The sequence below is a fragment of the Fibroporia radiculosa genome (assembly GCF_000313525.1).
Source record: "Fibroporia radiculosa TFFH 294 genomic supercontigs, scaffold2761, whole genome shotgun sequence".
NCBI classification, from domain to species: Eukaryota; Fungi; Basidiomycota; class Agaricomycetes; order Polyporales; family Fibroporiaceae; genus Fibroporia; species Fibroporia radiculosa.
In genome coordinates, this window is record NW_012133363.1 from 54,538 (window position 1) to 76,654 (window position 22,117).

The 22,117-nt window shown below is 50.6% G+C and overlaps 7 protein-coding genes across 7 annotated transcripts; 2 read left to right on the plus strand and 5 right to left on the minus strand.

Moving 5' to 3' along the window:
- Nucleotides 1–91: 91 nt before the first annotated feature.
- Nucleotides 92–2,980, minus strand: FIBRA_04244 (uncharacterized protein; the record flags this gene model as incomplete). Its single annotated transcript, XM_012326059.1, has 16 exons — nucleotides 92–418; nucleotides 480–563; nucleotides 621–709; nucleotides 762–920; nucleotides 980–1,020; nucleotides 1,077–1,117; nucleotides 1,179–1,200; nucleotides 1,251–1,298; nucleotides 1,355–1,510; nucleotides 1,569–1,637; nucleotides 1,689–1,825; nucleotides 1,887–1,910; nucleotides 1,965–2,023; nucleotides 2,076–2,229; nucleotides 2,283–2,312; nucleotides 2,372–2,980. The coding sequence occupies 16 exons, from the start codon at nucleotides 2,978–2,980 to the stop codon at nucleotides 92–94; spliced, it is 2,049 nt and encodes a 682-aa protein (XP_012181449.1).
- A 917-nt stretch (nucleotides 2,981–3,897) lies between these two features.
- Nucleotides 3,898–8,116, plus strand: FIBRA_04245 (uncharacterized protein; the record flags this gene model as incomplete). Its single annotated transcript, XM_012326060.1, has 23 exons — nucleotides 3,898–4,045; nucleotides 4,232–4,777; nucleotides 4,828–4,989; nucleotides 5,039–5,116; nucleotides 5,167–5,349; nucleotides 5,401–5,449; nucleotides 5,504–5,509; nucleotides 5,580–5,689; nucleotides 5,741–5,793; nucleotides 5,844–5,878; nucleotides 5,929–6,031; nucleotides 6,087–6,335; nucleotides 6,391–6,477; nucleotides 6,530–6,615; nucleotides 6,668–6,759; nucleotides 6,816–6,844; nucleotides 6,899–6,955; nucleotides 7,008–7,034; nucleotides 7,097–7,130; nucleotides 7,186–7,231; nucleotides 7,326–7,380; nucleotides 7,434–7,607; nucleotides 7,661–8,116. The coding sequence occupies 23 exons, from the start codon at nucleotides 3,898–3,900 to the stop codon at nucleotides 8,114–8,116; spliced, it is 2,865 nt and encodes a 954-aa protein (XP_012181450.1).
- Nucleotides 8,117–8,245: 129 nt separating this feature from the next.
- On the minus strand, nucleotides 8,246–14,351 carry FIBRA_04246 (uncharacterized protein; the record flags this gene model as incomplete). Its single annotated transcript, XM_012326061.1, has 16 exons — nucleotides 8,246–9,555; nucleotides 9,608–9,629; nucleotides 9,687–9,766; nucleotides 9,819–9,859; nucleotides 9,911–10,353; nucleotides 10,415–11,021; nucleotides 11,075–11,164; nucleotides 11,212–11,353; nucleotides 11,404–11,565; nucleotides 11,622–12,321; nucleotides 12,378–13,409; nucleotides 13,464–13,622; nucleotides 13,676–13,842; nucleotides 13,898–13,996; nucleotides 14,054–14,113; nucleotides 14,171–14,351. 16 exons carry the CDS (start codon nucleotides 14,349–14,351, stop codon nucleotides 8,246–8,248), a joined length of 5,295 nt encoding a protein of 1,764 aa, XP_012181451.1.
- A 1,064-nt stretch (nucleotides 14,352–15,415) lies between these two features.
- Nucleotides 15,416–16,884, plus strand: FIBRA_04247 (uncharacterized protein; the record flags this gene model as incomplete). The annotated part of the gene is made up of 10 exons (XM_012326062.1): nucleotides 15,416–15,473; nucleotides 15,532–15,619; nucleotides 15,677–15,746; nucleotides 15,797–15,887; nucleotides 15,941–16,084; nucleotides 16,146–16,240; nucleotides 16,306–16,489; nucleotides 16,549–16,696; nucleotides 16,764–16,783; nucleotides 16,838–16,884. The coding sequence occupies 10 exons, from the start codon at nucleotides 15,416–15,418 to the stop codon at nucleotides 16,882–16,884; spliced, it is 945 nt and encodes a 314-aa protein (XP_012181452.1).
- A 309-nt stretch (nucleotides 16,885–17,193) lies between these two features.
- On the minus strand, nucleotides 17,194–17,773 carry FIBRA_04248 (uncharacterized protein; the record flags this gene model as incomplete). Its single annotated transcript, XM_012326063.1, has 2 exons — nucleotides 17,194–17,553; nucleotides 17,612–17,773. The coding sequence occupies 2 exons, from the start codon at nucleotides 17,771–17,773 to the stop codon at nucleotides 17,194–17,196; spliced, it is 522 nt and encodes a 173-aa protein (XP_012181453.1).
- A 619-nt stretch (nucleotides 17,774–18,392) lies between these two features.
- FIBRA_04249 (uncharacterized protein) lies at nucleotides 18,393–19,168 on the minus strand (the record flags this gene model as incomplete). The annotated part of the gene is made up of 2 exons (XM_012326064.1): nucleotides 18,393–18,950; nucleotides 19,004–19,168. 2 exons carry the CDS (start codon nucleotides 19,166–19,168, stop codon nucleotides 18,393–18,395), a joined length of 723 nt encoding a protein of 240 aa, XP_012181454.1.
- A 687-nt stretch (nucleotides 19,169–19,855) lies between these two features.
- FIBRA_04250 (uncharacterized protein) lies at nucleotides 19,856–22,015 on the minus strand (the record flags this gene model as incomplete). Its single annotated transcript, XM_012326065.1, has 7 exons — nucleotides 19,856–20,413; nucleotides 20,485–20,766; nucleotides 20,820–20,832; nucleotides 20,890–20,903; nucleotides 21,123–21,227; nucleotides 21,276–21,800; nucleotides 21,872–22,015. 7 exons carry the CDS (start codon nucleotides 22,013–22,015, stop codon nucleotides 19,856–19,858), a joined length of 1,641 nt encoding a protein of 546 aa, XP_012181455.1.
- Between the last annotated feature and the right edge of the window lie 102 nt (nucleotides 22,016–22,117).

The following is a 22,117-nucleotide window of genomic DNA, read 5'->3' on the forward strand; positions in this document are numbered from 1 at the left end:
ACTCGGACGATACAGTGACCGATTTATGTAAGAACGAGATAAAATGAATGTGTGCAATGCAGCCAGGCACGCATATTTCCAACGTGTCACTCTACTTCCTTGCATCTGCGCCCAAGCCGGCAGCCATCCCCGTCGCCATCATGCTCCCCATCTGCGCGCCGACGCCTTCTGTGGGGACGAACACCGTCTTGTTCCCGAACGCCTTCACGCGAGACACCTCCACACGGCGGAGCTCCATCTCGCGCGCGAACTCGTCGCGCACTTGCGCGTCCGCCGCGGCGCGAATACGAATCGCCTCAGCCTCCGCCTCCGCCATGAGCCGCGTTGCCTGGGCCTGAGCCTCCGTCTCGATTTGGAGCTTCTGCGCTTGTGCCTTTGCGGCGGCGACAACGCTGTATGCTTCCGCATCGGCTGTGGTCTGTGATGTCCCCTCCCGTGAGCAACCGGTCGCAGAATTCTAATTATTAAAGAAATCTTACATTCCGTACATGTGCTTGGACGCGGGCCACGGCAAGAGCGCCCTCCTCCTGCTTGATCTTGTTACTGTTTTCGCGGTCGACATTCTGTGCAGCAGAGTTAGCGTGATGCATGGATGCCCTGAGATAGGAAACATGACTCACAGCGGCCTCCACTTGGGCCTGTAGCGCCCTCGTGGTCAGCTTGTCCATTGTCGTCGCGATATCGCCCTTGAATTGACGGTCGATCACAGCTGCGGAAATCTGATCAGAACACGTTGAGTGGTCGACAGTGGGGAAACGTACCAAGATCTTTCAGCACGATGCCGTACTCGAGAGCAGCAACGATAAGATCGTCCATCGCGCGTGTCCTCAATGCGTCGAGGAATGCTGAGTTTGGGTCCGTGCCATCTTCGAGGTTGTCTGGCCCGATCGAGCGCTGCTTCACCATAGCACTGTAGTCCACTAAGGTGACGAAGAGGTTAGCATGCATGATATAAGGCTCGACTACTTTGGGCACTGACGATGCGCAACAATCTGTGTTAAGATGGACTGTGTCTTGTCCCTGTGTCACGGTCTGTTAAATCTCTATGTCATTCTTGGTAAGAATACGATCCTGACCTCAGAGCGTCGTAGGGTGTATGGTACCCGTGTGTCGTCAGCTGTACCAGCGGAGTCCGGTCAATTGCAACTTCGCTAACTTAGATAACACTCTATAATTACCTTTAGTGGTTCTGTAAGTTGCCTATGAAGACATTAGCGGTACGAAGCACGTTGGATGGCTGTTCGACTCACCATTTCAAGTAGATCGTCAGACTGACGGGAACTTGATCCCGCGTAAAGCTGCGGACACCCCATGTCAGCGTCGCGAATGATGCTATGAGAAAGCAAGCACTTACATGTCCTTCGTAGGCATCTCAAGCTGGTTCTCACCAAGCGTATACATCCCACGAAGAGTGACGTTGGGATTAGTGATGTAGTGCTGACCAGCGGGGAGGAGTTCGAGGTCGTCGCCTCGCTGCAGGACCGCACAGTTATTCGCTGGGATATTCAGGCTGTAATGCGTGACCTATGAGTAATCTCGCATATCGAAGAATGATACAGAATACAGACAAGAGTGCGACGACGTAGTCTCTCTCTTTTCCATCTCGGACACTACTGGTCATCGTAACCTCGTGGCACCTGACGGCGGGTGTTAGAATACGAAAGACAAAAAATCCAGACAACACTCACCATCCGAGAGTGACACCGGTAATCTTATCTTTGATGGGCGTCGGCAGGTGCGTTTGATCCACAACAGACAGGACGTTATATGCGCCTTCGATAGCAAAAGCCACGAAACCTGAGTTCTTTATCACAAATATTTGGTTCTGGGATGAACGCAAGAATCATGTCAGTCGGACCCTAGTCCATGACATGTTACATCATTACCTGAGGGTCGGATACAACAGCGGCCTGGAAGAAACCTATCAGTTGAATGGCATCCGATTTATGCGACACAAAACGAACCTGATTCTGAGATACCTGAACGACGGTAAGACCCTGAAACTCAATGACCGTGTCCGACACTAACGGTTGATGTGAATCATCCGAAAGTTTCTGAGCGATTTTGAAACTTACGGCCTTTCGTCCCACACCACTTGCGAGCCCACCAATTTCGCAGGGGCGCGCCTGGGTATCTTCCTGGACGGGTCAGAACTTTGGGCAGGCCACCATGATTGATCAAGCCAATCCTGCCGGGGGTGATTTCCTTGCCGATCCAGTCCGTGGGAAACTGAACAAAACAGATATATATGTTGTCCTCGCACATGAACTTAGAAGACGCACCTTGCGAGACAGGATCTGCGTGCGCCCTGACTGTGACGGTCAGAGTCGGTCAATTACTGTGGCGCAAAGAAGTACCCGAGTAGACTCACGTTCTTGAGCTGTGTATCGAGCTTCTGCAAAGCCGCAATCAAGCCGTCCTTGCCAATGCTGATGAAGAACGGTCGATCGACGACTGTGTAATCGGCGGTCCTCCCAAAGCTGCTCCCATTGAGAGTTGTCAACCCGTGACTTCCAGTAGCACTTCCTCCCTTGGGATATCGCTTCTCGTTATCGTTGAAGTCGCCTTCGTAGTGCGGATGGAGGAATTCCCGCGGGGCAGAGCTGCTAGGGCCATTGATAGCAGTGATACTATCGCCGGAGCTGCTGACGCTGTCTTTGATCATCGGTGTGAGTATAAGGGGGAAAAAAGTAGTGGGAGGTCCTAGGCGGGGGGTCAGTGTTTTATATCCAGAGTGACAGTCGAAGCGAGGGCCATGGCGAGAACCGCCGAATGCAAGGTCAGCGGTTTCCATGCGCAGTGCGGCATGGTCCCGCGTCGATGGGTCTCGGGCAGTGTAGAATAGTGATACTGATAGCCCAAGCAAGGGCACAAGCTGCGCGTGGATGAGTTTGTAGCTGTGCGGACCTGTCGGAGGCTCGGACTTGGAGCGCTCCACGCGACCGACAGCCTGAGCGCGAGCCGCCGCCGCCCTGTCCATTTCCGGTGCTGTTGTCCAAGAACAGCAGTCACATCAATTGCGGATGCAGGACGCAGGATTCTGCATTACTTCGGTAATATCAAGTATGCTGAGAACGCTTAACAGAGCAGCCTAGTGGCCACCACGACATAGCCTAGTAATCCTCAGGCCTCATGAACAAAGTTGGAACGCCACGGCCGGCCATCATGAGCACTTTTCGCCGCACCTTCAATGATAGCACTGCGCGCCCTGCCGATGTGTTCCGTCTTGCTGTAATCTCGGTCATGACGCTGTCCAAATTCAAACCTTGGCTTGCTGCGGCTGAGGACACATGGATGGATCTCTGAATTGTTGTACTGTCTACCACAGGCTCTCAGTGAGAGCTTTCACAGGACAATGAATCTGATCCGCATCTGCACGGAGCCGAAGACAATCCCTCGGGCTATTTGGGCGCAGAACTTATTTGTCGAATAGGAGTGGCACTGTCAAGACACAACCCAAATACAACTAGGTATGTAGCACCGCCCTTGTAAGGGCATGAATGAACGTTGCGGTGGCGCACGCACTTGAATCCGCTGATCGGGGAATAGGATCGGGTAGTGTACCAGTCGAGCGACTTGTGCATCGCAAATGCCCCAGGTTGAGACTTATGCATTCTACGTCAGAGTCACAGCAAAGGCAGAGATATGTTGTATGAGTCTCGGTGAATAGGATTTTTTGAATCGAATTTCGCGCACGAGGCTGAGAATACGCGACGTGACCGACGCGTCTAGGTGTCGCCTGAGTCGCGGCATGACCCAAGTTCCGACCGACTCGCGTCCGCTACTGGAGTCGACTCGAACGCTGTGATGAGGGTCCCTCAACTTATATGTTCCACGTTGCAGTGAGAGTCTCTCAACAGAAACCGAATACATTGAATTGTTGGTGTATGAGTTAGGATGGCCAAGTACGTATCTTTCGTCTACTCTCCAGATCCCTCTGACCTGTACAGGACACAACTGCGTTACTTGAGGCCTCTGGGTCGGAGGAAATATCACGACAAGTCCTATGGATACCGTGAAGCTCGCAAGCTCACGCTTCCAGATTGTGAGTGTATTGGATACACGTTCCATGACAGCTCCACGTGCGTAATATGCGTATGCATGCGACCTGGGTGCAGTGGGCATAGGCCAGGGCACGGTGTAAAGCATCATGCATTATGACTGGATGGGAGATACTAACATTCGGGCAGCTGTAGTCTATTGCAGTATTGTTTCTGACGCCGTACTCCAGACAGCGTGGCACAGCTGCAGAACCGAACAGCGAACGCGCCTCTTCTCCGCTACGTCGACTCTCTCCGCACCCATGGGCACCGCGCAGCCCGCATTGATCCCCTCGACCTCCTTCAGCGGGAAGAAATTGCAGCCCTGAACCCTCACCGGTATGGCCTTCTTGACGACGCGCAGAAGTATGACATCAACGGGATTATCTGGACGAGTCCGGTCGATGCCGAAATTGACCCTGCAGAGAGCCACTGGACTCTCGGAGAGATCACTCAACACCTACGCGCGATATATGTCGGGCGCATCGCGTACGAGTACATGCACTCCCCGTCGAAAACAGAGCGGCTATGGTTCTCCCATTTGCTTGAGTCTCAGGCCCGTGGGGGCGGTGTGATGGAGAGAAGCCGGAAGACACGCATACACAAACTGTTGGCGCATAGTGAGACGTTCGACCAGTTCCTTCAGCTGAAGTTCCCCAACCTTAAGCGGTATGGTCTGGAAGGAGGCGAGTCCATGCTCCCTGCACTCGATGCATTGTTTGCGAGTGCAGCCAGAGGTGACTCTATGTATATTTGCTGTGGTGGAGAGGTTGACAATGCAGCACAGCTGGTGTGGAGAATATTATCCTCGGTATGCCACATCGTGGCCGGCTAAATTTGCTCACTGGACTTCTGGACTTCCCTGCCTCTGTGCTCTTCCACAAAATCAGAGGTGGATTTGAGATACCCGAGGAGCTTGGTGCTTCCGGGGATGTCATCAGTCACCTCGGTTTGTGAACATTACGTTGCCATTGTGGACCATACTCATAGAGTCGTAGTTGCTTCACCAAAGCTTCAGTACGATGGGGCGCAGAATCCGCTGAAGGTTTCCCTTCTACCCAACCCTTCTCATTTAGGTATTTGTATAATGTTATTTGCAATCTCGATCACTCACAGTAACATGCAGAGGCGGTGAACCCGGTTGCACTCGGAAAGACGCGTGCGAAGCAATTTGCATTGCTCAAGAATCTCCTTCGTGATGGCGTTTCTCCGGATGCTTGTTTTCCTGGAGACAAAGTTCTATGTGTTCAACTGCACGGCGATGGGAGCTTCACTGGTCAAGGAATTGTCATGGAGGGTCTCGGCTTGAGTAAGCTGAGCCTTGCTGAAGAGTTCTAGCCTGTCTGACAAGAGTAACTAGGTAATCTTCCGCATTACACGGTCGGGGGTACAGTGCATATAGTGGTCAAGTAAGTTGGTTTATACGTGTTTCGCAAAGTATTGACCCACTCGCGCGAATTTAGCAACAGGTAAATACTCCTCGCGTCATATTGAGTGAATGGCATCGATCACAGTGATGACGTATTGGCTCCAATAAAGCATTGGATACACGACACCTGCGTCGAGTGCTCATTCTGGATTGTACTCGTCCGATATTGGCAAGATGATCAATGCTCCGGTCCTGCATGTGAATGGCGACTACCCTGAAGGTAATCGCATGTTCGCTTTCTCTCCTTGACAATGCTAACTCGGCTACATAGATGTTGCGAGAGCTGTGGAAACGGCGTTCAAGTATCGTAACCACTTCCGGAAGGTGAGCATATTTCCATGCCATGTTAAACTGTTTGGTCAATGACTATGCAGGATATCATTGTGGATTTATTAGTCTATAGGCGTTGGTAGGCGACACTCAACTTCACAGCGTATCAGAGAAACTGATCTTGTATAGGGGTCACAACGAACTGGACGAGCCCTCTTTCACGCAGCCGCTTATGTATGAGCAGATTCGGTCGCGTCGGTCTGTACCTTCTCTATATGAAGATCATCTGATTGTGAGTCGACGATGTGTTTTCGTGTAACTACTTTAGTTGATCCAATTGTTATTAGTCGCAGGAAGTCATTACAGAGGAAGAAGCTGCGGCAGTCCGTTCCTCGTATAAATTGACTTTGAACAGCGAGCTTGCAGCTGCCAATTCCTACATACCCACAATTGACAACACCCCCATGCTCTGTGATCAATGGCATGGGCTAGTCTGGCCCGCAAGCACCGAGGCGCAACATAACCCTACCACTGGGGTTGCGGGCGATACACTCTTACGCGTCGGACGTGCTAGCGTCGCAGTTCCGACTGGCTTCGTACGTGCTTGAAAAACTGATTCTTGAGAGTGACGTAGCTCATGAAAGCGAGTAGCAAGTTCATCCGCGTTTGCAACGACACATTAACCATAGACTCCGTGTCCTTGATAAGGGAGAGGGAATTGATTGGGCTACCGCAGAAGTAAGCATTTATTCACATCAGGATGCTTGGGTCTTGACTATATAAATAACAGGCAATGGCGTTCGGAACGCTCATGTTAGAGGGCTGTGACGTTCGGATATCGGGACAGGACGTTGGGCGGGGAACTTTCAGCCAGCGGTATGCCTTCCTTCCTCGACGATTCTTGTATATGATACAGAGACCTATTCAGTCACGCTATGCTCGTGGACCAAGCGTCCGAAGATGTTATCGTTCCCTTAAACTCTGTTCTCGATTCGTCGGGCAAACTTGAACTTGCCAATAGTTAGTAGCCGTGTTTGACATGGTATCTAAAGCGCCTTCTGAGGTCGTATCTACAGGTTCCCTGAGCGAATTAGCGGTTCTCGGCGTGAGTATTATGTTTGCTTCACACGGGGGATCCACTTACATATTTGGTGCCCAGTTTGAGTATGGCGTGAGCTGGGAGAAACCCGATATTTTGCCAATTTGGGAAGCTCAAGTAAGTTTCTTCGCTTTATACGAATATTTTGGAGCTGAGCTTTATGGCATAGTTTGGAGACTTCTTCAACGGCGCGCAGGTGATGCGACAGGTTTACTATGATGTAATCCGGCTCCTTCTGATGCATCTAGTTCGCAATAGACCATCATTGATACCTTCATATCTTCCGCGGAGAGTGCGTGAGCATTTTCGTCTTCTTCGAATCTTTCACTAATTGTACACTGCTATAGCGAAATGGCTGAAACAGAGCGGGATTGTACTTCTTCTGCCGCACGGGTGCGTCAATCTCCTGCTTCTTTGATTTATCCTGCTCCTGGTGGTAGACATGAGTATCAACTTACCGAGAGATCTATGTGTAAACGATCTACAGGTTAGATGGTGCTGGTCCTGAACACTCGTCTTCAAGATTTGAACGCATGCTTCAGGTGCGCACTTTACTCAGATTGCGAGAGTATATGTTTTTTTAAGATATACTCAGCTTACGAACGACCCGTTCAACTTTGACGAGGAAGCAGTCTCATCAAACGTCAACATGCACGTAGTTTTTCCAACGACACCTGCACAATATTTCCATCTGTTGCGCCGGCAGATTCTGAGAAACTTCCGCAAGCCTCTTATCGTCGCGTCGCCGAAAGGCTTGCTGAGACTTCCTGTGCGTGCATTTATATGTTTAAAAGAACGGCCAATTGACGACTATTGTCTTAGGCTGCGTCCTCTTCCCTTGCCGATATGGATCCCAATACCTCGTTCCAACCCGTGCTAGACGACACCACCGTCAATGCTGCCAGTATTCGTAGAGTCGTTCTCATGACCGGAAAGCTCTACTACGATCTTTTTAAGGAACGCCAAGCGCGACAACTAGACTCGGTCGCATTCATACGTGTCGAAGAACTCTGCCCGTTCCCGTTTGCCACATTGCTGCAAGTGCTGCGACGCTACACTAACGTTGAAGATATCGTGTGGCTGCAAGAAGAGCCGCAGAACCAAGGAGCCTGGGTGCATGTCGAGAACAGGATTAATTCTGTCCTCAGACACATACCATACGGACGACCAGTTACGTACCGCGGGAGGAAGCAAGACTCGGTCCCTGCGCCCGGGATCGCACGGATTTATGGTACCCAACAGAAGGCAGTCATCGCAGCGGCGTTCGACAGTCTGTAGCCCAATATCCGATGACCGTATTATCTTTTTGTATAATGAACCTTGGATCTGTTCCATTCGGTGCTTTGCAAGGGACAATGACATGTACAAAATTCGGTACTGTATGATATCTAGAGACGAGCATATTCTTCATGCCCACATGGCATGGAATTTGGTATCAAATTCGTTGGTGACGCTGTCAATTACTTCGTAGACCTTCCAGTCTTGATCTGATACGCCAGCGGGCCGTTCAAGGTGCTGCCCTCCGCCAAACTCATCGTCCTCCATGTCTGTTGAAGCGTAGGTTCCGTAACCACTGTCAGCATCATCCAGTTCGTCAACTTTGGCCTCCTCAAAACCTTCATCGTCTGCATCTTTTCCACTCGTCGTCTTGAGCAAGAGCTGTCCCAGCCCCGCTCGGACGGTCTTCAACGTCAACGTGAAATCCTCCAGTAAATACCAGACATCGTTATCCCGAATTCCATTCGCCCTCTTCAGCGCTGCGGTCTGTCCGTGGATGTAGAAGTCAAGTAGGTACGCATTGAGCGTATGATCTGCATCGTCTCCCCCAGTCGCCAAGTCATGGACGGATGGAATAGCGTATTGATTCAGGTATAATCCTTGTCGAGAGGTCTGAGCCAATTCGTGGACGGTCTTGAACTCATCGGTGAGACCAGAGGTCGCCACTAGCGGTGAGCGCACAGTCACTTGAATAGCGGTATCCCGCAGATGTTCGAGGAATGGTGTAACCTCTACGTTTTTCGGGTCATCAGTCGGTAAAGCAGTCTCTGGCTCAAGGTTGTCTTTGGCATAGGCCAAGGCGTAGCTAGTGAAGACGCCCAAGATCTCTCTTCCATGTTGCAAGAGAACCTCTTTGGCATCCTTAGGCAGAGGAGGTAGCTTGACCATCGACGGAGATTTCTTGATCAATGCTTGCAAGTTCTCGTCGGTCGTATACGACTTCGGTAGGTATCGTCGCCCGAATAGATGGCTCATTAAAAGAACAAACTCTCGACGCGCCATGAATGAATCGGATTGACAGCATATCCTGTGAATTATTCCGCGGCGGAAGAGAGCAACGAGTGCGAGATTGCCAGGTTCAGTGTAGTACAGGTGAGCGGCAATTCCGAACAAATTGATCGGGTTACCCTCAGCGTCCAAGAGGCCTGCGCGGCGAAGGTAATCGATACTAAATCGCACGAAATGCGAGACTTGCTGTCTCCCTATCTCGGACGTGAAACTGACCCGAGGCAACTGCAAGAGACTGTCAATGGCGCGGACGGCGACTTCCGCATTATTTGAGCCTTGTAACAGGTTGAACAGCCTTAAAACCATGGTCGAGGTCATAGGGAAGTTTCCGCCCAGCGATGGAAGTCGTGACAGGACCAGCCTTTGACATCGATCCATGGCAATACCGTAGAAGACGACTTTGCCCAGAAGGTCGAACCCTCGCCGTCCGGCTAGAACGGATTCATGAACAATTCCTCACGATGGAATAGATACAGTACATACCACGCCCTGCACATTGCCGATACTACAAAAGATCTGCGCGTGAGCATTACGAGAATCTGACGAAATTCACAATGTTTACCATCAATGCCGTCAAAAACGGCGAATCTGCGCAGAAAACGGACGTTTTGGTTGGTGCATTGATACCAAGTGCCAATGTGCCTATGAACAATTAAGACTTCATGAAACGCAGCCACCCGTGAAGCCTGCGTACCTGTGGCAATAATGACTTTCAAAAATCCTAATCGATAGAGACTAACGAGTTCAGCATCAGCACAAGAACTTTATCAGTTCGGAAGTCAATACCTTTCAACCAAAGACCTGTACCGCTTGTTCATACCCGCATGGTGGACGCCAATACCCCTGCGCAGCCCTTTGAAAGCCCATTCTGGAATTTTAGACCAGCGTGCAAGCGAGCGTATCTCATCATTCAGATCCTGCATAGTATACGCAGTTGACACTCCCGTGAACGAAAACTGGGGCGAAGGGTCCTCTGGATCAAATTGGCTTTCCCATGATTCGTGAACCTCAGCCTGTGGTTCTTCCGAATCTTTCTTCTGCTTCATCAGCTTACTCGCCTGACGCTCACGAGCTTTGGCCTGTGAACGCCAGCGCTCCCATTGCTTCATCTTCTGTGCCCATTCGGGGCTGTTGTCCCGCCATGTAGATTCAGTATCTTCTAGCTGATTTAATAGGTATTTTGCCATATTTTCACAGGCCTTGCGATCAAAGTTGAAGAACAGTGCGGGCTGTGAGGGTAAACGGATTTAAGAATAGTGGCCCTTCATTTCATGATCCTAGGATGCTCACCAGGTCATTTTTCGAATGCAAGTCCGCTAGGAGGAAGATCAGATTCTTATAGAAATCGGGTGCAGGAGGGATTGAGTGATGATCCATATTCTTCAGGGTAGGATCTGTCAAATGGGATATAACACCGTCAAGGAGAGGCCTAGATGTATCTGAGTCAGAGGTAACGAGATTGGACAGGTGAACTTTCAGCGCCGATTCATATTTGAGAATATCTTTCTGCCTCAACAGTTTGACTGGAGAGTCAGTAAAGAAACGCGATGGTTCCAATTCTTGCACGTCGAAATCGAGTTTCTCGCGCAAAGTCCAAAATGCACGGAAAAGCGTTAGACAGTCTGAGGCTTCCAATGAAAAATCAGGAGGAAGGTCTCGTACACCAAATGACAGTAGAGAGACCGGGTGCAAGAATCTGAGTCGTTCGGTATTGGAATAATCAGAGATTCCACGGAATCTCCCAGGCTGCAAGCCTTGAAGCGAGTACATATACTTGCGCAGATGGGAGTATCTATGCGGATGATAGATGAAGGTGTGCTTGAATCCGTGCGCCTCTTGTACGGAACCCAGCCACTGGTTGAATTGCTCCGGTTGCCCGATTGTCGCTGAGAGACCACTGCAGTACGTATCAGCATCACACAACAATGAAGCAATTCAGACGACACCAACATAACAGGGCAAGGTGCGAGCAATAATATTTGCTCCCAAACGGCGCCACCTTCTTGTTGACCGATAGTATGGATTTCGTCCAGAATAATTCTAGCACAATATCAGACAAGAGTTCATACGCGCATTAGCTCGCATACCGTTTGATCCTGGGCGTCCAGTTCTGGGCCAGCGGGGGCGATAAAAGCATGATAGCAAGCATTTCGGGGACAGTGACTAAGATTTGGCAATTTTGCGGGTTGTGTACCCGGTAATCCCTGGTGTGAATCGCCCAACAGCTTCCTGAAGGGCAAGATCAGTGAAAAATGAAGGGGAAGGGTGCGTTCACTGACGTCCGTTCAAGTCCTTCCTGAAGCGAGCATATACCTCAGCTGCAATCTGATTGACGAGTGCTTTCGTGGGGGCTACGTAGACGAGGATTCCATCATCTGTGTTTTTCAAAACCTGCTCCATAGCATAGTAAGAGATGAAAGTCTTCCCGGCACTCGTAGGCGCTGTATGGGGAGTCATTTTAGAACAAACGGAGTACTTACACCGGTTTCATACTCACCGACGACGAGTACTGAATGATTCGCATCCAGACAATCAAGGACATCCCGTTGCCATGCATCCGGCTTGAACTGTACTCGCGGGTCATCCTGACTATCCATGCTTCTGTCCATGTATTCACCAAACAAACGCAACTGCCACACGATTGGATCTTCATCGATATCCATAAACTTGTGTACCGCAGACCTGCTCTTTGATTTTGCAAGCTTGATGAACTTGAAGTTCAACTCGCGGTCGGCAGTCAAGGCCGGCGCCGAGGCTTTTAGCTCTGGTACCACATCTGACAATCCAACGACAGAGAGAGCCGTCTCAAAGATACCAGCTGCAGCAGGGAATAAGTCCTTGCGATGGAAGGTATCTTTGACTAGGCGCAGAATGCGCACGACAATCTGGTCCCGGACAGCGGGCACCTCACGGTCAGAGCGCTCGATCCAACGGACAAATTCCAGGTGCAGCGAGTACAATTGAACCTCAACACTCAGCCAGCCCTCCCGCGTGCGCTTGTTGCGCTGGAGGTTCTCCACCGCCTTTAGCTGATTCTCGGTGGACTCTTGCGCCAATATTTTCAGCTGCTCTTGCCACCAAGTCAAATTAGAATCGTCCTCCTTCAACTGCTTCTTCGCGGCATTTGCTTGTCTGATCTTATCTGCTGACGAGACATATTCTTGCTTGCCCTTCTTACCCTGTTTCACTGGCTTCGCCTGAAATAACATGAGTGCGCTGTATAAGTACATTCTTTATTTGCCAGACAACTCACTTGTATCGCTCGGACGGCTGGCCGTGAGACCAAATTGTTGGTGCGCTGAGCAGCCCGAGAGCCAACAGGTAATATCACTAATCTTTCTAATGGAATCCCGAAAGCACCGGTCAATGTTTTCGCCTGCCACTCCATGCTTGCCATGAAACGCTGGTCACTTCGCAATTTTCGGAAACGTTGTTTCGCATCCATTGGGTGAAATTCTTCGCCTCCTAAGTGCGGAGGCAGAATGCTGCGCCGACTATTATGCCAGTGATACACATCATTGAACACTGTGTTAAACTGGAGTCGCAATTGTCTGACGTCCGCGTCCGTGTTCTCCACTCCGACATGCACAGACGCAAGATGTTTGTCAAAGACAGGATGCGAGAACGGAAGAAGGCCCAGATGAGGCCGGCGTGACACGACCCTCTGCTGAGAGACACCTTCGATTGACCGGAGGCGCTTGGCCAAGATCTTGATGTCAACAGGAGGAAGGTTCTGAGCCGACCAGATAGCATCCAGTTGCTGTCCAATACTCTGTCCCAATAGTTCCGTCAACGATACATCTGGGTGTGCAGCTGAGAATTGGAGGAGTGCCACGAACACTCGTCCATCGATATCAACCCTCCTTTGAGTGCACAAGCCTTCGAGAGAGATGAATGCACTCGGAAGGAATGATTCGAGTAGGATTCGGCTGAGATCACCGTCTAAACCATCAATCTGTCTGGCACGGACTCGGATAGACAGGGTCGGAACAACTAAAAGATGAGCCAGAAAGAGGTAAAGTAGCTCCTGCCTAAAGGCGTGACCAAGAAAATGAGACGAAAGCATTTTTTGTACAAAGGATTTGGTCGGAGACCAGTCCTCATCGGCTGATGGCGAGATTCGCGGCGCAAAGGTCTTCAGGGAGACCATCGAAACGCCATGCCTTACATGGGATTCCTGGTCTTCCAGTGACCTCATTGCCACACGATATGCGCCCCACAAACCGTCCGGTAGATGCTCACGGGCGTGATGGTCGCGTCGTTGTTCATAAATGAAGGTCATGATCTATTGACTATCTGATGAGGGAAGCCTATTCAGAATATAGCGAGAAGTACAGACCTTGGAGTCGCGATACTCAGCTCCATGCAACATGGCCACTGACAGTCCCAGAGACAAAAGGTCAAACAAAAAAATTCGTTGACTAAAGATTCGCTCTGCAGTGAACAGAGCATCATTTGGTCCTAAATTGCCGCCATCATTCGTCATGACAAACATAGGCTAAGAAACTTTGTCAGGGTTTGCGGGTTGAATAATATACCATCCCTACTTACCTTTGTGGACCCTTGATATCTGATCCACTCAGGATCGGAAACACTTTCGAAGACATGGATAGGTATATTGAAACGATGAAGATGCTGGAAAAGCATGGTACGAGCCAGAATTCGCGACGATGTGACGAACTCAGAGCTTCCCGAGAGCAACGTGACATGGCGGGTATCTGAAAGAATACACAGTGAGGAAGATAAAATGTGAGGCTAGCCAAATTTTATTACCCTGCCAAAACACGATCTCGAAACACGCAGAACGTGACTGGAATTCGTTTAAAATTTTCTCAAGTGTGTGTATGGCGTGAAGGATCTGGAAACTCGGATCTGGGATAAGGTACATGAATACAGTAACCATAGATGCCAGTCGATTGGGACTCGTACCGCCTTCACGACCTAACGCCAGCAGTGGGTCATTCAATACTTGCTGCAGGAGCGCCTCACCTGAGACCGGTTGTGGTAAATGCCTGGTGTCCACATACACAGAGGTGCGTCGCTCACCATCGAGGATGAAGAGTTCCGTTCCAGCATAGTCTCCAATGAGATCCATCCATCTTGCTCTCCTGTTCGCCGGAAGGTACCATTTTTTGTCGATATAGCGCAGTGCGGGCTTGATTGAAGAAGGCTCTGGGATGTCGGCTGTGACATCCTCCGGCACGTAGTCAAAATCGTCTAAATCCATCGTGAAGGCGAATCTGGGAGGGATAGAGAAAGAAAGTCGAGCAATCGGAGTTAACTAATGACACAGACCACATCGACTGACAAAAGGGTCCAAACCTTATAACCGTACACGTTTATAACGCGTTGCGTGCAGCGTAAAGTGCCCTGTTGCTCGTCCACCCCTGTGAGTGCGCGCGATGTCAATCCGTGTTCTAGACAAATACGAGAGTATTGGAAAGACACATGTATGGCTTAACCAAGGATCAACAGACGTGCTGGAGCTATAAAAGAGGTTGCGGCAAGAGTCGAAGGTCAAATTTTGACCGCAACGTGCTCAAGAAGCGTAGACATTCAGATGAGGTCGGCTGCAGCGCAAGGAGGCGCCCGACGGCATCGAGCGAGTCAACGGTACTAGCTACTTACTGATTTCGCAGCGCATCGCAGATTTATCTTCAAAATTACCCAGAGAAAGAGCCACACACAAAGAGAGTATAAGGACGACCGCCCTCCCTGCCAGAAGAATGGTGTATAACAGTTATCCGAGTCACTAGTGATACGCCGCGAGTGCTCAAATATTCCAAGAACCGCTAAAAATTCCGGCTAACCCTTGGCGATACGTGCGGGACAAAGCTGCTCTCGTCTTATTCGTGCTGCGTGCTGCGTAGAAGAGAGGTGCTGGTACTCGTCCAGAGTTCAGATGACCGGCTGAGGAGCAGGCCGGCCCGCCGACCCGCGGGTAAGACTTTGTCTGAGTCGGTCTTAGTGCATGTTCAAAGTCGTACGTGTGGCTTGTGGTACTTGCGGTGACTTACTTCAGATTCTATCCCTTGGGGACTTGTCTGGTGTTTGTCGACAGCCGGTTCACAGTGAGCGACTCGATACGCGTGCGTACTCTTGCCGAAGCTTAGAACTGACCAAGTGACAGCATTATCGCAGACGATGGCGTACAGACATCCGACGGCCTTCCTTGTCGTGGAATCGATGATATGAGAGTCACTCGGACGCCGGACCGCCCGAGACATATAAAGGCGATCCCGATGCAGAGACTGTAGCTCTTTGCTCTTCCGACTGTTGACATTTTAAATGATGGCATGCCCCACAGTGAAGCTCAGCAACGGCGTAGAGATCCCAATCATTGGGCTCGGTGCGTACTGCACCCTTAGCGTGTACTTCTAATTCATATCGAGCGTGTCTGTTCATAGGAACGTGGCAGTCCAAGCCAAACGAAGTCACAGCTGCTGTCGAGGTTGCGCTGAGGGAGGGCGGTTACAGGCATCTTGATTGCGCTGCGTGCGTTGGTATTTCGTGATCGCAGTATTTTAAAATGCCTATCACTCCACTGTGCAGGGCCTACGGGAACGAGACGGAGGTCGGAGAAGGAATCCGCAGGTCTGGCGTGCCCCGATCTGAGATCTTCGTGAGTGCACTTGATGAGCCCTTCAAATGCACTTTCCTCAGAATTCGCAGATCACTAGTAAACTGTGGTGCACGAAGCACAGCCGGGTTGAAGAGGGACTTGATGAAACTCTCGCGAAACTTGGTACCGACTATTTGGATTGTGAGTGCACTAGTCCCAAGCTGTGCAATTGTTCTGATTCGCTCGTATATCAGTGTATTTAATTCACTGGCCGTTCCACTTGAATCCCAACGGCAACCATCCTGTCTTCCCTACTCGTCCTGATGGTACCCGCGAAATTTTACCAGACTGGCAACTCAAAGATACTTGGGTTCAAATGGAGGCTGTGTACAAGAAGGGTTCGAAGTCGATTTCTTAAATTCCTCCACACCCAATCCAAGTTGACATGTATCATATCAGGCAAAGTCAGGGCCATTGGGATATCCAACGTCTCAGAAAAGTGGCTTGAGGAGAAGATCCTTCCTTATGCCGAGGTTGTCCCTCATGTGAATCAGGTATATTAACCCTGTTTTTTTTTCTTGTATTACTGGTATCTCTGCTAAACTTATATTAATCGCAGCTCGAGATTCACTTGTATAACCCCCAGCACAAGTTGGTCGAATATCTCACTTCCAAGGGCATTGTAACTCAGGCCTATTCTCCCATTGGCTCCACCAACTCCCCTATTCTGACTGACGAGACAGCTTCCGCCATTGCCCGAAAGTATGACCTGCAAATAACTGACGTGTTGCTCGGATACTTGAGTACGCTCATTACTACTAGGTCTTTTGTGTTGCTGATCAGCACCGGATACCTTATTTAGTGGCTAAGAACATTGTCATTCTCCCGAAGTCCGTCACGCCCGCACGTATCATTAGTAACTACAAGGGTGCGCTAGCTGCTGGGTCGAAATTGACCAAAGAGGATATCGAGCAGCTCGACGGCGTGGCAGCGTCCGGAAAGCAGAAGCGGTCAGTTGATCGGTGATCTTGAACCTTATCATCTCTGATGTCCTTGCTTGTTTCATCATTCACGCAGATTGATCATGCCCCCGTGGGGTAAGTGCTCGTTGTGCTTGAACGTCCTTTACCTCTGATGGTTCACTTGAATAGGTGTCGATCTTGGCTTTGACAATTGGCCAGTAGCGAAGACAAACTAAGGAAGAACAGAAGTAATACATTTGTTTATGGTGTATGATATACTCGAAAATATCTTTAGTTTGAATACATTCACCATCATGATGGCAGATGGCAGTCCGTCCAACAGCAAATTAATAGACGTATGGAACCAACCTGTACGGAACCCTCTTCACCCATTCGTCCCATTGAGCTCCAAATTTCTTTCTTAGAAGCTCGTCCTCCTGTGGGCCGCGTGCGAGGATGTTATACGCTATGTACGCATAGATTAATCCGCATAGCCACACTCCAGCACGCCCAGCAGGCGCCTTCAAAACATTGCACTCTTTCAGTCATGAACCATGACCAACGCAGGCCAAGACCATCCCCGCCCAGCATATAAGGCCGCTCGTATAGCTCGGATGTCGAACATATGAATATGGGCCACTCGTGACGAGCTGGTGGTCGTCCTTGATCGCAATCTCGTACGTGAAGTGACGGCCTAGAGCGCGGTAACATCGAATGCGAATGAATGCACCTATGTTCACTAGGCCGCACCCGACGAGAAACGCCCGGGAGAGCGCGATCCGGCCTACAAGACTCCTGGGGCCATTGACGAGTAAACTCAGGATGACCTCCGACAGCTGTAACGAAGGCCATTGAGCCGCAAGTATCACCACCACCTCGAGAATGCTGCCTGTGCACAGGAGGGACTGCGACGACGATTTGAATGCCAGACGTCACTAGTAGTGCTCCAATAGAATGTCATACCTTCAGAACCAGGGTGCAAGCTCTGCACACGGTGGAGAAGACCCGCTCGGATATGGTAGTCTTCGCTCGTTCATTTGCAGGAACTTGGGGAGTAGGCGGTGTGAGTGTGGCATAGACACTCCTTACATTCAAAAGGAGGAAGGGAAGTTTGACGAGAGACATGGTAGTGTGTTTCTGAACGAGTGGTTAGACATTTTATATACGCACATGTGTGAACGTTTGTGTCCAGGTGACGGCCGTGAACAGGTATGAAATTCCCAGAGTAACATTCCATTCCTCATTCTCCTAGTTTGATATGGTATCTCAGATCTCAACAGAGTCGGATGCAATTATTCGGCCCATACCGCCACTTGCATGTGGTCTTAACACTTAACCCAACCGAGTAAGAACATTCTCATACATCTTGCCGTAGGTACAGCCTGGCCGGAAACTGCAGGAGGCCTACCGTGCACCACCTGTAGCACTAGATTATGGAATGTATTTCCAGGCTATCGATCGGGCCCGCTACAGCCCGACATGAATAGTATAGCACCCACGGATTATGTCGCAGGCATACATATATGGAGGTTCCAGTCGCTACTATGGAGGTAATCAATGAACACAACTAGATTGAACTCGTCTCGTGAGATGGACCCTACACCGACACCGCACAGTCTAACGTTACAGTAGGATACGTCTCCGGTCAGTCATGGGCACGCTAGTCCTCCATCAATTCGGACAAACTCGACACCTACATAACTTTTACGGCCAGCTCGTACCAGAAAACAGCTCCTGGGCCAGTTCAATAGATGTAGGGAATGAGTCTATACGGTACCCTCTGCGCCCACTCGTCCCACTGTGACTCAAATTGGTCTCTCAGCAAGACGTCTTCCCGCGGAGCACGTGTGACAAAGAGCACCGTGCAGTACGCGAAGAATGCCCCATACAACGCCACCCCCGCACGTCCAGCCGGCGTTGCCAGAACTCCACACTCCTTCAGCCATGAGCCCTGACTGATAGAAGCGACTCCCATCCCCACCCAGCACATCAGGCCTGTTGTGTAGCTTGGGTGGCGGATATACGCGTACGGACCACTCGTGACGAGCTTGTGGTCATCCCGAATCGCAACCTCATACGTGAAGAGACGCCCAAGAGCGCGGTAGCAAAGGACTCGGATGAGTGCGTTTGCGGTCACCAACGCGGTGCCAATGAAGAATGCTTTGGAGAGGGTGATTCGGCTTGCAAGGGTAGTCGAACCGTTCACGAATAGACCCAGGATTCTCTGGGATAGAGGATGCGAGGGCCATCGCCTCGCGAGTATCACTGCCGACTCGATGAGACTCCCTGCGCACATGATATACTATAACAATCATGAGCATCGTATGGTGATAATTTAACTACTAAACACGGCACCTTGTAGATCGGGCTAGCAGTCCTGGCGGCCGCAGAGAAGAATCGTTCGGACATGGCAATGTTCTTGGGTCGCTGGCCGCTCGGGACCTGGGGATTTGGAGGTGTGAGCGTCGCATAGACACTTACAGTGTTTGCAAGGAGGAACGGGATTTTAGCAAGAGACATTGTACGAGGGTTGCACGACAGCAGAGAGTCGAGAGGTTAGACCGAAAGTGTATGCGGTAAAGGGATTGCAAGATTGCTTAATATATATCACTTACACGCTGTCCGGGGATAGTAGGGGTAATACCAATTTACCGTGTCTGCGACGACGGCCCACCGCCGGACAAAAAACTGTCACGAGGAATAGAGACCTTCCATGCCACGCCTGGTATCAGGAAATCAACATGTTTCCGTAAGTTACGATGGCAGCTAGGAGTGATTAAGCTGGGACATCGGCTCACTGTAGCCTTTATCGTGCATCGGTCTGTTTGTCTTCCGGTTCTGCTGGGAACACTTGGCGTCGTGGCGACTACCGGCACCGCGGATTTTATGCCCGGGTGCATTGCGAATTTAATATCCGATTCGTCAAATTTGATCTCCGGCTGCTGAGTTAACATTGGGTGTTCGATAAATCCGCGACTGAATGCTGAGGTCAATGAGTATGTACCAACACGGTTCGCATCTCACATGCCAAGACCGGCACTGAGAGCGGCAATCGAGCCTAGATCTTTCAGCGCACTTTGAGAGGTACACCTTCGCATCGCCGAGAGGTAACCCACGTCGACCAATGGCATTGCGCTGCATTCGGAGCTAGATATGCAGAAGTCGACAACACGATCGCATTGACTAAGATACTGCCAGCCCACAAGGTCAGTAAATGTATGGGATCAGTCTGTATGGTACGCTCTTTGCCCATTCGTCCCATTGCACGCCGAATCGGGCCCTCAGTAACTCATCTTCCAGAGGCGCGCGCATCATAAAGTTCACCGCACCATACAGGAAGAACGCTCCATACAAACATACTGCGACGCGTCCTGCTGCTGTCTCTAGGATGCCGCATTCCTTGAACCACGATCCCGGGCTTAGGCACGCCATGCCCGTTCCTATCCAACCCACGAGATTTGCCAAATAGCTGGGATGCCGGACGTACGAGTAGGGTCCATGTGTGATAAGTTTGTGGTCATCCTTGATGGACACTTCAAAGGTAAAGAACCGTCCGAGGGCGCGAAAACATAGCATGCGGATGAATACAGCCGATGTGACGAGGCCACAGCCTATGAGGAATGTCGGACTGATGGTGATTTGGCTAGCGAGGATGCTCGGTCCATGAACAAAAGCTTCCAGGATCGTCTGCGACAGAGGATGAGAGGGCCGCTGTTGCGCGAGGACTACAACGAGCTCGAGGACGCTTCCCGCACACCTGATATACTGGCACAGTCGTTACAGCAGGAGTTTTTGAGCCAAAATAGACGTACTACCTTGAAAAGCGGAGTATAAACCTTGACAACGGCCGAGAATGTTCGCTCGGATGGAGTGACGTTCTTGGGCCGCTGATTAGCTGGAACTGAGGGGTTGGGAGGTGTGGAGGCGATATATGTGCTTATCACATTTGCGAGTAGGAAAGGCACTTTGATGAGAGACATCTGGACATACAAAGACTCTGGGCTGACGTCTCTGCCATATAAAGGATTTCCAGAAGGTTCAGCGAACTTTGGAGGCTTGATAGAGCACATGTGATCTGCAATCCAACCAAACGGGCACTTCCTCTCACGCGAGAGTTCCTGTACGAAGCGCTAGCGGAAATTCAAGAGGGGAAGGCATGATGTTGCCATACCATGCCTAGTCTTCTAACCGGCACTGTGAATTTCCACATGGCTGTCCAAGTGCGCAAAAGGGAAACTCACCGTCTGGAGGGTGACTGTGGAGGGAGATTTCAGTATACCACGATAGGATACTGGCTTCCGCCGTATCTTCTGCCCGAGAATAGACCGTGACCAAGGAACATGACACAACCAAAGTAGGGGCATGCAGAAGCACATGGAAGGTTCTCCATCTTCATGTACGGCAGCATCTGATAATGGTTTTCAACTTCTTCCTGCTTCCACGCCAGCTAACCAATCATATATCACATGCTGACGCTGGCAAGATCAAGTCTAGGCCTTCCAGTGAACTCCTCCGAGACGCCCTTTTGATTGCTGAGAGATGTGCCAAAGCCGACGACACGATGAACCCACATAAGATACTGTCAACCACAGGATCAGTAAATGTATGGGATCAGTCTGTATGGTACCCTCTTTGCCCATTCGTCCCACTGCGTTTTGAATCGATCCTTCAACAAAGCATCCTCCAAGGGTGCACGCATCACGAAGGTCACCGCACCATACACAAAGAGCGATCCATACAACCATACTGCAACGCGTCCTGCTGGTGTCTCCAGGATGCCGCACTCCGTTAACCATGACCCCTGGCTCAGGCACGTTATACCCGTTCCTATCCAGCCTGCGATGCTCGCCAGGTAACCAGGGTGCCGGACGTACGAGTACGGACCATGCGTGATAAGCTTGTGGTCATTCTTGACAGCGACTTCGAAGGTAAAGAGTCGTCCGAGGGTGCGATAGCACAATATACGGATGAGCACGCTCGACGTAACGAGACCGCAGCCCACGAGGAATGCTGGACTGACGATGATTTGGTTGGCAAGGGTGCTCGGTCCGTGGATAAGAGCGTCCAAAATCTGTCGCGACAGGAGATGAGAGGGCCACTGTCGCGCGAGGATTACGACGAGCTCGAAGACGCTTCCTGCACACCTGACATACTGGCATAGTCGTTACAGCAGAGGTTTCAGAGCTAAAGTAAAGGGACTACCTTGAAAAATGGGCTATAAACCTTGACAATTGCTGAGAACACTCGCTCAGATGGAGTGATGTTCTTGGGCCGCTGATCGGCTGGGACAGAGGGGTTGGGAGGTGTAGAGGCAATATATGCACTCGTCACATTTGCGAGGAGGAAAGGTACTTTGACGAGAGACATTCTGGGGCCGTATTGTAGAATACTAGTGATCCGGGGTCCATTTAAATTGGCAGTCTGGCGCTCTCACTCTCACGAGAGTTCCCTGCGAGGGGCGCTAGTGAC